The 16,264-nt window shown below is 40.4% G+C and overlaps 1 protein-coding gene across 2 annotated transcripts in view; it reads left to right on the top strand.

The window, feature by feature from the left end:
- The window catches only part of LOC129701614 (janus kinase and microtubule-interacting protein 1-like), a 320,171-nt gene that overhangs the window by 242,122 nt on the left and 61,785 nt on the right, over window positions 1-16,264 (top strand). For both annotated transcript variants that reach the window (XM_055642935.1, XM_055642929.1), the window contains 5 exons: window positions 617-679; window positions 7,540-7,638; window positions 9,883-9,981; window positions 11,477-11,530; window positions 12,879-12,944. In XM_055642935.1, the coding sequence (XP_055498910.1) occupies window positions 617-679; window positions 7,540-7,638; window positions 9,883-9,981; window positions 11,477-11,530; window positions 12,879-12,944 (381 nt within the window). The remainder of the gene's footprint in view (window positions 1-616; window positions 680-7,539; window positions 7,639-9,882; window positions 9,982-11,476; window positions 11,531-12,878; window positions 12,945-16,264) is intronic.

The raw sequence follows: 16,264 nt of genomic DNA, 5'->3' as shown, positions 1-16,264 counted from the left end.
TAATGCATTTTTACTCTGCATAAAGTCGACTTCCAGCCTCAAATGTAGAGTTTGCATAAGTCATGGTTATATGGTGAAATGGATTTATTCTGATTGCCACGTCTAGTTGGATCAACAGAGAGAATACATTCAGAATACAACCATGAACATTCTACAAGTTCATGAAAACCTTTTGTAAAGAAGTCGTGCTGTGTGATATTAATGTGCACTGTTCTTCAAGAATATGCCTTGGCTGCCAACCTACTTAAATGACTAGAAGCTAATGCCCAAGCTCAAAAGGTAGAAATCCCTCTGGTCATAAGCATTACTGTTCTCCACACATTCAGTTCCATAAATTGTGATGGATCTTCTGGTCCAAGAGGGGACAGTAACCTGTGACAATTTCCATGAACGGAAAACAGTCCAAGATGTATTTCCCTCCTTAAAGAATTGTTTCACATTTGCATGTTAATATCACGCAGCTCAATCCAAACCCATTTGTAACTTCCTTACAAAACACGTTTCTTTCTTTGCATCCACGGTTATATACAGCTCATCTTTTAAGATTTTATTTTGTTGCACATGGAATTTTGTAATGCATATTCTTTCTTGTTTCTTGCTATTTTGTTTATTTTAGGATTCAAAATGGGTGGAAGATAAACAGTTACTTTTTAGAAGCAACCAGGAACTGGTTGAGAAGGTAAATGACGCAATGGCAGTATTTTCACACATTTCTTTAATTCTCCACTTTTTTAATTCCCCCCACATAACTACTTATGCAGACAATTAGTATCGTTACGACTGACTGAGTTAATTCATGGGGAGAAGATAATTGCTAATTGTGGTAATAAACCAAAATATAGTAGCTTGTCCTAGTGAATGGTTGCTTGCTTGAATTTTTCTCATGGAGATCTCCGTTCCATTGATATTTTGTAATTGTTAGGTACATTTCTTCAGGCAGTATTACAATCAATCTTAATCATCCGAAAGATTACTAGCTTTACCACCTTGTATTCCCGTGCACCCTAAGTATTTGCAAATTAAATCTTGGCTTGAGAGGAGATGCTGATAACTCTAGCAGACGTGTATGACGTTCACATCTGCTAAATGTGAAAGTCACATTTAATGTGTTAATGATGTTACATTGACATCCTTGAGCTGAGGTTAGTCGTTATTTTTGCCCCGAAACAAATCCAAAGTCTCCTTGATTACATAATGTATCTTAATATCAATATATTTTTCTTATATTTTATCCTTATTTATTTTTCTATCTATTCTTCTCTGCTTTCTTTGTTCTTGGTCTACCTCTCACCCTTTCATTCATTCATTCATTCATTCCACTGCTTACAACAACCCCTGGGGATTGCATCCATTTTTTTGTCTGTATTAGTTTGAGTTTTGCTCTCTGTTATTATGTTTGGGATTCAGCCACGTTTATGATGGGGAATTGCTGTCCATAATGGAACCTCACCGCTGGGCAGAATGGTGGCATTAGTGAGGTATAATAATGGGGCAAGATGGGTGTTGCAGTGTGTGAGAGAAGTATTTTCATTCCAAATTTATTTCAACTAGTCTTTCATGGTGGAAGCAAGCCTTCATGCCCCCTCCATTTCATTCAAAGCAATGAGTATTTAAATGTTTGAAGGAATAGCACTTCCCAGAATAATTTTAAGTTAAGATTGTCATATGGAGGCATCAGGGAAGATTCAAACAAGAGGACATGACTTCAGAATTAAGGGACAGAAGTTTAGGGGTAATATGAGGGGGAACTTCTTTACGCAGAGAGTGGTGGCGGTGTGGAATGAGCTCCCAGTGGAATGGATTATTTTAAGTTAAGATTGTCATATGGAGGCCTCCTAATACTCAAGAGTCAAGAGTGTTTAATCGTCATAAGTAATGAAACCTGAACAATGAAATCCTTACTTGCAGCAGCATAACTGGCCTATAAACACAACACTCATAGATAACATAATAACTGAAAATAATCAATAAATTAAATAAAAAAACAATATTGTTGCAAAAAGCCTGAAGTCTTCGGAGCAACCAAGACAGTTCATAGTTTAGTTAGCATTTTTTGTATGGTTGTTGGAAAGAAGCTGTACTTGAACCTGGAGGTCATAGTTTTCAGACTTCCAAGTCATATTCTCAATGGCAGGAGTGATATGAGAGTATGGCCAGAGTGGTGGGTGGGTCCTAGCTGTCTTTTTGAGGTAGTGTCTCCTATCAATCCCTTTGAAGGGTAGGTAGTACCTGTGTTGGGCCAGGCAGTGTCCACCACCTTCGTTCCTGAGTGTTCGAGGTACTGAACCAGGTCATGATGCAACCAGTCAATCTACTGTGCACCTGTAAAGTTCAAGAGAGTCAGCAAAAAGTCTTGAAAAATATAATGTGTTGTCTCCGCACTTCCACCAATCTTCCAGCAAATTAATATTAGGGATAGTCTCACAGCAGTAAATAGTTAATTTGCAATTAACCTTGAAGAGTAGCGTAGTTATTGCAACAATTTATTACAACCTGAAATAGAATCATGTGTAGGAAGGAACTGAAGATGCTGGTTTACACCAAAGATAGACACAAAATGCTGGAGTAACTCAGTGGACCAGGCAGCATCTCTGGAGAGAAGGAATGGGTGATGTTTCAGGTCGAGACCCTTTTGAAATGTCCTCAACCCGAAACATCACCTATTCCTTCTCTCCAGAGATGCTGCCTGTCCCGCTGTTACTCCAGCATTTTGTGTCTATCTGAAATAGAAACACTTCTTTTTCAATATCCCATGCAACTGCAGTCATGGCCTCTACCTCATCCTACTTCCGATGCATAATGTAATGAATTTATTTAGCTTATTTCAAGCACCTTCATCACTTGCATAGAGGGTTTTGTTTAAGAGGCTAGAGACTGATTGAAGGGCCACTGTTCTTCAGTACACATTTCCAGCCTGTAGTTGTCCTATCTACGTGACCTACCTCAAATTCCATAATACATTATGAATCAATGTGTTATGGAGAGATTCTTGCAGGAGCTAAAATTAACTGCAATTAATATGATCTTGAAAAAACTATGCATTGACCTATCCATGGTAGAACGTTTTAATGATGTCCACCAAACTACTTGGTTCTTGCTGCGGTTTAGTGTGTTCATTTTTCAGGATGTGAGGATCAGTTTACTTTGTCATCTGGGAGATTCTTCTGAAACATATGCTGTTGAAAACCTGCTGGTATTTCCTCTTCACACTCATGCCAACTGAACTTTAATTTCATTATATTTTTTCAATTTTTGCTGGGTGAGTGAACCGTTGCTTTTGTAGTTGGTTTACTTTTTTATTTTATTGTTGTCCCTGAGTGATCCTTGGGCTATTTTCTAACCCACAATAATTGGACAGTGTCAGCATGTAGACTTGTAAGCGCTGGACGAAAAATGTAACGAGTGGGAGCCCTGATGTGAAAAGGATGCACCCCAAGTCCAAGGCCATGTTCTTAAAAAGGACGCCCGCCACAACCATATCTCAGAACCATCACTATGGACTTTGCACCACCATGGTTGCTATACATACTAAGGTTTTTGTAGTGTTATGGTCTGGTTTACTGAGAATAACAAACAATTTCACTCTTCTCCTGAGTTTCCCCAATTGTATTACTCATTATCACCTTTTCCGCAGCCAACATGGACCATTGTGGGCTCCACCTTTCCTTGATCTGGCTTTGATCTGTCTTTCTGCATACCTTTCATTCATTTGTTCTATGTACCTTTTCATATCTCGGTTCCCTCTCCTGGACTCTCATTACGAAGAAGGGTCTCAACCTGAAGCATCACCTATTCCTTTTCTCCAGAGTTGCTGTCTGATCCGCTGAGTTACTCCAGCTTTTTGCATCTCTCTTCAGTGTAAACCAGCATCTACAGTTCCTTCCTACATATTTATAGTTGTTGTTGCATTTAATGTGCCTGTAAAGCTGCAGCAAGTAAAGCATTTCATTATTCCTATTCATATCCAGCACATGTGACAAATAAACACTCAGGATCTTGAAAGAGATTTTGACGAAGCAGCAACATGGTGCAAACTGTTTAACATCAACTACTGTAAAAAAGGTTACTTTATAAATGTGGATCAGCTTTGGTTTAGAAATGTTCTGTTGACCAAGCCTAGGCAATCTTGTGAAGGAAAAGATTTCTAGGTCATCACTATTAACAATGTGAAGAAATGCTTTTTGGCATCAGGCACATATTTATCTTTGTAATATAAAGAACAGAACACCAGGCAGGTGAATGGAGTTACGTTATAAATCAATCATGATGAGATTAAATGGTGGAACAAGCATAAGAAGGGACCAGAACCCTCTCAATGTGCTGTTGAATTCCTCCAGCACTTTGTATTTTGCTCAAGATTTCAGCATCTGCAATCCCTCGCATGGCCATGAGGCGTTGATTGGCCTCGTTCTGTTCATTCATTCCTCCGGCTCTTTGATAAGGTGATGGTTTTTAAACATTCTGTACTCTAATGGAGGGTCCTGCTCCTGAGGATGTGTGGAGTATGAGGCACAAGACCCCCCTAACTATTAACAAAACATTCAGACTCTTTTACATTTATGCATATATACAGTATGCGTGTGCTCAATATTCCAAAGTGGTGAAATGTAACTTTCTGTACAAGCTGGTATTTAGCACCACCATTGTATAGCTGCATGATCATGGTTCCTGCCCTGTTATCTATTATTCCTCTACAAGGTTTTTATTTTTTTTAAACCCATCTAATTCACATTGCCCTCCAGAGTAGAAAATATGTTCTCCTTATCCAGTCCATCTCCAAACACTCTCCTAATTGCCATCTGAAATTACTCATAACTAATTCAATTCAGTGGCTAATCAGGACTGGTGATAAGTGCTGATTTAGCCTGTGATATACACATCCTATCAATATATACATTTTGATAAAAGGAAATACTTTCTATCTCCCTAATAATTGGCCAGAAATATTTCACCTATTTTTCATGTGCCAAAATATTGTTGCTTTTAAAACTAAATCCAATTGGACCTCAAATTACATTTGTAGAATTGGCCGAATTCCATGTGAAATTGCGTAGGGATGGTTAATACCTGGAATTAGATGAACCTGCATGGCTGCCAACATTTTCTCAGTCTATTCATAGCAGATCCCATCATGTTGCTGGGCAGCAATCAGAGAAAGGCATCTGCCCTTATGCAGAAGCTGGACATGAGAACACATGCTGTGGATGTCACGCAGAAGGCAGAGGCTACATGGGTGACAAATAGAGCTCCCACATTCACTCAGCAGGACACACACAGACTGGTCTTTGCCAGGATGCAGGCCATCCACACCACGTTCTGAAGACAGTATGTCCTGTTGGTTGTAGCACATCCCTTGGCCTTCAAGTTTTTGATCACCCTACAGTGATGTCTGTCACTGCCCAGCCTGACGAAACCTTCATCGAGAGAGAACTCCAGGCTCGGGAGCATGGCTGAAGGTTTCCTACAGCACGCACCTATCTCAGCCTTGGGGAAAACCTGTGCCTACGAAAACCCCCAATCTCATTCCCACCCTTGTGCACACACCTTTCACCATCCCTATCACCCCATGCTATTCCCCTCCTCCTCCTCCTTCCCTCCTTCCCTTCTTCTCACTCCGCTGCATACTCCAGGTCCCAGTCCCTCCCTCCAGTTCTAACTTTCACTCCTCCCATCCCTATCTGACACCCTTTTATACTTTAAAAAAAAATATCTGATCTTTGTTACTACCTCCACCTAACTGCCAATTGTTCCGTCTCTCCTGTATCTATCTACTAGTTGCCAGACTTTGCCCCATCTTCTCACACTGCCTGTGCATTGTTTGCATGTTCTCCCTGTGTACGCTCAGGTTTCCTGGGTTACCTTCCCAAAGGTGTGCTGGTAGGCTAATTGGCCATCATGAATTGCCACTTGAGAGATGGTGGCATTGGAATAGGAGAAGAATTAATGAGAATCTGAGAGGGAATATGTTGCAGCAAAATAAAATGGGTGATGAAACTGATGAGATTGCTTTGCAGTTAGCCAATGTGGTTCAGATAGGCCATACAGCCTCATGTTGTTTAAAAATATAAATATATTTGCATGATTTCACCTAGAGATGATTTCTAATATGATCGACACCAGATAAAATTTTGCACTAAAAAGCAGGTGCGACCTGATTCTTAGCACAAAACCTTTAGATAAGAAACAATGCTTTAGGCACTACTGACAATGTAACTGCAAAACCTGGTACAAATCTGTGGAATCAGGCAATATTTTGGAAATTTCATTTGTCATAATGAGTGCTGCTTGGCACCGTTAAGTTAATTGATTCGCGTGAAAATGTGTTCATCACAAAACACGTGAGTAACCTGATTTTGTGTGAACTGACAATGGTATCGAAGTACAGTTTCACCGCCCATTTTCCAGCAACTGGTGATCCGGCACCTACTTTAATCCGGACAAAATTACAAGAGTGTTACAAGAAATTACAAGAAATCCCCCCTGAAGTCACTCCAAAAACATAGTGCGTATAGTGCGACTGATCTCAACCTAATCGGGACCTCCGCGCATACTGGCGGGTCAAATTTCCCCATATGGCCAAAGCTCTGGAACTCCGGCATGGCCAGAGACATCAGAACTGTTCCCATAGCCAACTTTTTGTAATTGATCGGTGGGTCAAATTTCCTTCCTGTGGCCAGGGCTCTGGAACTCTTGCCCGGCCGGAGCTGGCAGATCCGTCCCCATAGCTGACTTTCAAAGCCAACTTTTTGGGCATGTATCTGGGCTCCTCGGTTGTCTGGATGGATTAATCTGGTATCGCTGGACTCCTCTTGCAGACCGTGACCTCTATTCCAGCAAAACAGATAATCCAGAAAGGAAGCAAGGGTGCTGGAAAATCAGTGGTGGGCCTGTATCTACAGTGAATCATATAACCTCATTGTATTGATGCATGGTGATCAGTGTTGGTAAATTTATGTGTGTTTTATTCAAAAGCTTTGTTCAAAATTCCAAATGGTGAATGATTAATCTCTAACACACTGTTTTTTGAACAAGCATCAAAGATCATGGAAATTTGATTATTTTGGATTGCATTGTAGTAACGCTGATCATTGCCCCTGTCCCACTTAGGAAACCTGAACGGAAACCCCTGGAGACTTTGCGCCCCACCCAAGATTTCCATGCGGTTCCCAGAGGTTTTTGTCAGTCTCCCTACCTACTTCCACTACCTGCAACATCCGGCAACCACCTGCAACCTCCGGGAACCGCACGGAAACCTTGGGTGGGGCGCAAAGTCTCCAGAGGTTTCCGTTCAGGTTTCCTAAGTGGGACAGGGGCATAAGTTTCCTAGCTTCATGTGTGTTTCCTAGCTTCATGTGATTTTCAATCCTCAACATCCTCTAGACTTGGTTATTGATGTAATTAATTACTGGGAAAACCTCTTAAGGTTGCAAAATAAAGCATTTGGTCATCAATTAAGCCATGTTATTCGCACAGTACAGACGGCTGAATGGCATTAGGTGGGCTCCAAAATATTTATATCTGCTTCTAACTTTCTTGCAGATTCATAAATTAGAACTCGAAGAGCTCAGACTACAGAATGAAATGCAAGATGCAAAGGACCAGAATGAGCTGCTGGAATTCAGAATCTTGGAGCTTGAAGTAAGGCATTCCATTTGTAAAGTGTCAAATGGAGTGGAGGTGTTTGAGTCAAAAAGGAGAACCTTTGTATAATGATGTGGTGTACAGTCACTTGTCCCCCAGCGTTAATGAACTCTGCCGTTTATCAATCTGTACGTGTTTCACTTTGGAAGAGATGAGAAGCTCTTTCACCGCCTGAGGTTTTGATGTCAGAGAAAGTCTTTGAATACATTACAACAGATTTTAACAGAACCACAAGATGTATAAATAGATTATAATTTATATAAATAGATCTAATTTATATTGAAATATTTTTTGCATTGAATAAAATATTTTTTTTTGCTACTACTTGCATTCATCATTTCTGTTCCATAACCCTGCATTGTTCATCAGCTTATTCGGAGAAGCGAGAATGAGTCTGCTTATGTTATGTGTAAGAAGGAACTGCAGATGCTGGTTTAAACCAAAGATAGACACAAAAAGCTGGAGTAACTCAGTGGGGACAGGCAACATCTTTGGAGAGAAGGAATGGGTGACGTTTCGGGTCGAGATGTCTGAAGAAGGGTCTCGACCCAAAACATCACCCAGTCCTTCTCTCCAGAGATGCTGCCTGTCCCTCTGAGTTACTCCAGCTTTCTGTGTCTATCTTCTGCTTATGTTATCATGCTTCATATACATATTATGTTTCCTAACATACTCGCTTTGCATCCGGATTTTATTTCACTGGGACGAACCTGGTTGAAAACTAGGTGCTTCACGTCGTGCCCATGTTGTTCCACACATGATTACAATGCATTACACACACACCCCAAAGCTGCATCTGCAAATAAGTTTGGAAGTATAAGCAGCAACATAGTCTGGTGCAACTGCCCCCAAAGTATCTGTGATGCTGAGAAAAAAATCCTGTTGATCTGCCCAAACAAAACAATCTTAAATTCCACGACAAAAGTGTTTTGTTCTTTTTGACCAATGTTTGGATTTCAGGTATCTGTGTGCACCAGTTACTTTGCAGTATATCCATTACATTGTTTGAAATCAGAATTCATGGTCCGATCCTTGTTTTATACTAATGTTGTTGCTTTGTACAATAAAATTGATATTCGTATTGATGTGACTGCATATTTCATGGCTGTGCAGTATCACTAACCTGATAGCTTTGTATTTTTTTGTTGCATGAGCTAATGCGGTCTATTATTTGGCAATCATTTCGGGAGCCATTCTGCTTTTCACCAAGATTCAACCGAAATCCACTTAGTTCCAATATCCTTCTTTTTCCATCTGGTTCATTTCAGTAACATCATCCATAACAAAGTTTCAAAGTAAGTATGGAAAACATAAATGAGATAATAGATAGCGCCAACTTTATAGAAAACAACAGATTGCCAGTTTACAATTATTATTAAATCCTCAAAATAGATGACTCTGATAATCTTGTCGAATGCTGTGAGCTGCTGTTAAAAAATAGGTAAGTTAGATCTCTGTGGTATTAATTTATTTCATGCCACACTGTTCATTGTTGTGTAAAATGGTTTATTTGTATGTTTCAAAAATCTTTCTGTAATTCAGGTTTAATAATCGCAAAAACACATACTGACATTTTGGAAAAATACGCTTAAAATGTGGATTTCAAACATGTTGGAAACCTTACATCTTGAAGAAATGCGATTCCTCCTAAGACCAAGTAGACCAATCCCTAAGGATTTGGTCTCCATTTGTCGACTTCTTACAAGCATATGGTGCAACACAAATGTAGAAATGATCCGTTTCGGGATTGTGTGAATGGTGGTCAAGAATAATAAATAGCTATCTCCCCTTTATTCTGCGTTCTACTTCTTTTTTTCTCTCTATTTTCTTTCTTTTCTCCTTTTCTTTTTCTCACTTTCTGATATCACACACCCCTCTATTTCTTTTCTATTCTCTTTCTGTCTCCTTTTTATTTAAAAAAAAAAGAAAAAAAAAGAAGCTGTACATGAACTGTAACATGTCAATATATACTAGGTATCTACGGTGCCATATTATTGTACTTGCTTCTGATAAAATAAAATTAAAAAAAAATATATAGTTTATTTTTCATACCATTTTAAATATTAATATATAATGTCAAAATTAGTCTGAATTTGAGGAAGTGAAAAACATTGGGTGTGAAATTGTTAACACTATGCATATCAAGTTTTTTTTTTAGCGTTCCTAAGTCTTGTGCATAGGTTTGCGTTATGTCTTCATATCTGTACTGTCAAGCTGATCAGATGTTTTTCCTGCTTATAGGAGCGGGAGAGAAGGTCACCAGCTTACAACTTGCACATTTCGGCCTTTTCTGAGACTGGGAGTGCCCTTCAGCTTTACTGTCAGCAGGAGGGCATCAAGGTGAGCTCGATAGTTGTCACAATCTGCTTTGCCTGTGTTTTGATGGCATTAACCTGACCGCTCAGTGCAGGAGGATGCATGGATGCCTCTACACAGTATTTCAACTGTGGCATCAAAAGCTGACTCTTGCATTATGCAAGCTCCCAAGGCATTCAGGGGCAGGTTCCTGCTCCTCTTTGCATTGCTGAATTGCATTATTCTGCACTCTATGCCACCCTTTTGCTCTGTTGTACTTGAGTTTGACGATTATATTTAAGTGTAGAATACATGATCTGTTTGGATGGCAAATAAATCAAAGCTTTTCACAATACTTTGGTACATCTGGCAATGATAAACCTAAACCTACGTCTCCAACAACTGGAGATGGTTAGAACTTGTGCTCTGCTAATGCATCTCGCTGTTGTGCTGGTCTCTTAATCCAATAAAGTAGGTGAAAATAATCCTTTGCCATCTACTCAAAGTAGCTCATGGGTGTTATACATGGTTGATATAGTATTTTGACGATGTTTACAGTGCACAAATTACTGGCCACGTGTCCTCCATTTCAATATAACAAATACTTAATTGAGTTGTGGAACAGATCCCATTTGCAACCAAGTATTGGTTGGTGTCGGGTTTGGGTTGATAATACTGTTGTGAAGTGCCTTAACACATTTTGGCATATGAAGGATCTCAAAAACTGTTGGTGTATCATTGATTCTGTCAATGTTTTGTGCTTCGCTTTCTCCAGGAAGAGGGATAATATTTGCCTCCCTCCCTTAGGCTGCCTTGGGTACATTGAGGGGATCCTATGGAAATTGCCCTTTGTGGCCTTAAAATTCTTTGGAAGAATTCACATCAGCTGACAACTAGCTAGAGCTCCTTCAAAATCATTGAAACCACTCGCAACTGTTACTTCTGCAGAGGCTAAATATTTCTGCAAGTTTTCAATCCCTGCAAAATTTCACTTCCTAAGGTCTGGTAGTATGATATGGTAGTAAGCCATTTAGAACTCAGATGAGGAAACACTTGTTTTCACAGAGAGTTGTGAATTTGTTGAATTCTCTGCCTCCCAGAAGGCAGTGGAGGCTGATTCACAGGATGCATTCAAAAGAGAGTTAGATAGAGCTCTTTGGGCTAGTGAAACCAAGGGATATGGGGAGAATGCAGGAACGGGGTACTGATTGTGGATGATCAGCCATGATCACATTGAATGGTGGTGCAGGCTCGAAGGGCCGAATGGTCTACTCCTGCACATATTTTCTATGTTTCTATGATATGAATCAGTGTTCATTCTGTGTGACTCGCCATGTGGTTATCAATTAAAGACCCCCTCGCAGATAGACAGTAAAAATACATACACCTTAGAAAAGCAATTAATATTGAATCCTCTGCAGCGCTATAAACCAAAGATAATCACATTACTCTTAGTTTTAATTAACAGATCTCTCCTTTTGATATTCCAGTCATTGCAAAGTTCTAATTCTTTATTAATGATGTGAATCCTTTCTTTCAGGATGTGATAATTCCTGACCTAATGAAGAAACTTGATATCCTAGGAGATAATGGGGTAAGACTAATTCAGAAAATGGAAATCAGCCTGGAGCATATACATCGTTTTTACTCCTAGCATCACATATTGTTTGTGCCTTTCATCTGTCTTGTTTGTGACCCCCTTAGTTCCTTAATCTGCGATAAAATCTGTTTAAAGCTGAATGTAAATCTATCACCTTAAAATGCTCGAAAGTAATTCTCAAAGGGCTAAGTAAGTGATTACACGTGAAATGAAACACTTTTAAATGTTATGCCATTGAGGCTTTCTCAGATCAAGTGTCACATGATAGGTTTCTGTCATTTTTCCCAGAAATGTCACTTTAATTTCCCTTTTTTAGTTTAGTTTAGAGATACAGCGTGGAAACGGGCCATTCGGCCCACCGAGTCCGCACCGACCTGCGATCCCCGCACATTAACACTATCCTACCCACACTAGGGATAATTTACACATACACCAAGCCAATTAACCTACATACCTGTACGTCTTTGGAGTGTGGAAGGAAACCAAAGCTCTCGGGGAAAACCCACGCGGTCACGGGGAGAACGCACAAACTCCGCACCCGTAGTTGGGATCGAACCCAGGTCTCTGGCGCTGTAAGGCAGCAACTCTACCGCTGCGCCATCGTGGCCGCCCTTAAGTTTAGTTTCTATAATTCCATTTCTGTTACCCTCAACTTCTGCCCCAATGAACAGGTAATGTTCAGACATCCCTGAGTTAAAGGCCAATGCTCCAGGAAGTGCATTCACGCCATTGGAAACAGCATTTTCTAATACTGTACTAACCATTCTAAAGTTGGCATGAAGGAGTAAATGGTGCAATTCTGAAAAAGTCTCGCAACTCTCCTGATGTAAAATGTATTTCTCCACCAAGTGGCACACATTTCTGGTCATCATCTTATTGCTATTTCTGGGATTTGCACTAATTAGTTAGGACATTTCCGACAGAACAAAGGTCACTCTTTAGTGGCAGTCCATTGGAGATAAAGCACATTAGTATGTCCTAATGTCTTTTGAAGTGGACTTAGAACAGTAAAGGACTTAGAAAAATTAGGCTGCAGAAGGGTCCCGTCCTGAAATGTCACCTATTCATGTTCTCAAGAGATGCTGCCTGACCTGCTGAGTTACTCCGATATTTTGTGTCTTTTGTTTTAGAAACTTAAAAGACCTATTTTGTCATTTATGCATGTGTAATATGTGTTATAACTCTGATTATGTAGAATTTAGTTTGAAATGAGACCGTGAGGAGCAGTTAGCTGTTCATCTTATAGTTTCTACTTGTCAAGTCAAAACAAGCTGTGACTTTAAAATTGGAATGGTGTTCTGGTAAATTCAGTTTCAATATTTTGCCCGTCTTTGTATTTCAGAATCTAAGAAATGAAGAACAGGTTGCAGTAATTCAAGCTCGAACTGTGCTTTCACTGTGTGAGAAGGTACACATCCAAATCATTGTTCAGGGAAGCAGGAGGTGCATTCATTCTTGACACTGTTCAACACGTGTTAATCTCTATCCTGAAATAAAGTTGTTCATCTTGTCTGTCACCAATCTTGGCACAATATGTTTTTGGTGAGGTTTTCTTTTTGAGAAGCAACGTTGGTGATCATGAGTTGGTAATTTTATTGCCTTGTTTCCCAATGAACAGGTTGTAGAGTCCTCAATCCATGTAAATTATTTGCACAGATGGACGTTCTTGAGAGTTGACCCTGAGGTCAATCAAGTTGTAGGTTAAATAGGTCATGATCAAACCCTGGCTTTAAATGTGTGTGTAAAAATGGCAGTCAGTGACTGCCAAACCTGAGCTTACACGTACAGGTCCAGCACCTTTGAACCTGGATAATATTACATGAGTGCACTTGAAATCCCCTCATCCCCCCCCCCCCCCCCCCCCCCCCCCCGCTCCACCAGAAGTCCCCTCAAAAATATGGTGCCTAGGCCAGGAGAGGTGGCAGATCTCAAACTCATTAGGCCTTTCGCGGCTGATCGATGGGTGGAAATTGCTTCCTGCAGCCGGGCCTCTGGAGCTTTGGCCTGGCCAGAGCCGGCAGATCTGTTCCCATAGCTGACTTGCCTGGTCGACTTTGCGGGCTGCTTTCCCGGCCTCCAGGTGGCCTAGGTAGACCTTTCCAGTACTGTTAGACTCCTCTCGGAGGCCTGCATTGGACGGCTGGGCAGGGGGCGCGCATTTATGGCAGATTCGGCAAATCTTGGATCAGCGGGGATTGGCCTGGTAGTCCTGCAGGATAAGTGGCGATTTGCCCCGCGGGTTGCCGCTGATCCAGCCCTCATTCTGACTTCCAAGAGCAACTCGTTAACTGGCACCCGGGCTGCCCATGCATCAAATATAAGTTTTGCTGTAAAATTAATTTACATTTAATATTTGTTTTATTTAAGTTTCTAGCATTCCATGGTGCTTCAGAGACATGGGAGGGATATAATTAGTGGGTCAGAAGATTTGTTGCAACATTATTAAGTGACCTCTGCTGGTCCGGCAAAACGGATAATACGGCAAGGCTCTGGAACCAAGGATGCCGGAAAATTGGTGGTGGACCTGTACTTGTTCAAACTCAAGTGATCTAATGCTCAACAAAACGTCGCTAGAGATTCTGTGATCTTTGAAAATTGGCAGAATCTCTGGGTCAAGTGTAAAATGTTCAGGTCTGCAAGTATAGGCTGATGACTCTCTGGATTAAACTGTGCAAAAGACAGTTTGCAACAAAGTTATTGAACACTCTGCAGCATGACCACTCACTTTCAGTCTAAGCATCAGCTGTTTGTCTTCTTTGTTCAAACATTTTAAAATATGTTTGTACTTATGTATTTGTCTGCTGTAAGGACTGCAATTAATTGGTGTGGCAAACTAAGGGCATTCGTCACCACCATTTCACTGTGAAACTTGATGGTGTGGATCAGCTGTGATGAGCGTGGCCCTGTTAGATTATACATGCATAATCCAACCATATTGCACCTACACCTTTATTGAGTGTTAAACATTTTTTTTCATCTATATTGTGTGTTTGTTCATCCATCTCAGCATGACACCAATTGAGGTTGAGAAAAATTGCTTTTGTATTACCATGAGGTTCTGCTCAACATTGGGAATTGAATGAATGGGAAAGGTGTTCTTTGTAACTTTACATGATACTCACAGGACTTTGCACTATATGGCCACGCATCTTCACGACTGATGTTATTTTTACTGCTTCACAGCAATATAGATTAAAATATCCCAATGCACTTACGAAGAGCATTATCAAATAATATTTGAAACTGACCCACGTCAAGTTTCTAAGTAGTAGCTAAATGTTTGGTAAAAGATGCTGACTTTAAGGAACGATAAGAGAGGAGCAGAAATGCAGAGAGAGAGAGTTTTGGAGGGAATTTTGCAGATAAGAGCCAAGGTGCATTGGTGGAATGATGCAAAATGAAGATGCACAAATTGCAACCATGCATCTGGCCTCTCTGCTGCTGCATCCCTTTTCAAACGGTATTCTTTATCAGTAAGATTAAACGAGAACTTACAAGTTTGAAGTTTGATCTTTATTTTATGAGGAGTTACGATGAGGGACTACGTGAAGAAGAACCCCGCGCATGCGCTCCAATCTTCAAAGCAGCGGTGTGAAATCACAGATAATAGTGACTGAAGAATAATAGTAAGATGAGAGAAGACTAGAACTATCAGATGACCTTAATGAGGGCTGGGAACGGAGGGCACGTAGTCCCTCATCATAACTCCTCATAAAATAAAGATCAAACTTCAAACCGGTAAGTCGTTTAATCTTACTATTTTACTTCGGAGTCACGTGAGTGACTACGTGAAGATTTCAAAGCTCTGTGATTTCATGCCGTGAGAAACGAGTCTACACAACCACAACTGCTTCATTGACAAATGAGGGAAAAAACATTCATAATGCATACAGTCATGACATCGATTTAAAACATGCTGATGCTGTTAATGAAGTAATAATAATAGTAACACCTCCCTGGTGGAACTATAAATAAATAAAACGTAAATAGAGTTGACAAATACCCTTGGTGTGGCATTGGGTTATTATAAAATGTTTGGAAAACCCGTTCGTTATTTACCATGCTGCAGCTGTTGGGATGTGATCCAACGGAATGTAAATAACCCTTGCTGCCAATGTTGCAGCAGCCCTGGTGCAGTGAGATCTGGAAACAGTATCTACTCCTGCATTGATCAACCCTGTTTTTTGGGGGTTTTTTAAAAATCCCTGGAAATCGTCTGACCAGATACATTTTATAACGTTTTTTGTGTAATAACAAGCATTGCAAGTTCAGAGCCTTGAAAAAGCTCTTGGTGACCTTGACATATATTTGTGCCCTCACATAGCCAAAGGTCCCTGGGTATGCCTTGAACTTATTCTGAGACCTGACACCCCTTCTGCTGTGCTTAAGTAATTATAAACATAAAATAATATATTTTATTTACAGATGTAATCACCCTGTCCCTTCGCAATATGTAGCAACTGAACCTGTTGCGCTAGACCAGCGCCAGTAGGATAACTATCTTATGAGAGCCGGCCAAACTCAAGGATGTAACTGGAGCCCCCTTGTGAAATAGTGTTCACACAATGTCAGTATCCCATACTGCATTGTACTTATCCTGGGAGAACTTGTGTTAAAGATATCCTTTACAAACTCGATATCCGGGGTGAACCCGACAGAGTGGGTCCCGTTTGCTGCAGTAAAAATGATGAGAAAGCATGTTGGCACAGTTAATGGCCCTATCACTTA

Source organism: Leucoraja erinacea, chromosome 1 (genome assembly GCF_028641065.1).
Source record: "Leucoraja erinacea ecotype New England chromosome 1, Leri_hhj_1, whole genome shotgun sequence".
Lineage (NCBI taxonomy): Eukaryota > Metazoa > Chordata > Chondrichthyes > Rajiformes > Rajidae > Leucoraja > Leucoraja erinaceus.
This window is presented reverse-complemented; position numbering and strand designations above follow the sequence as displayed.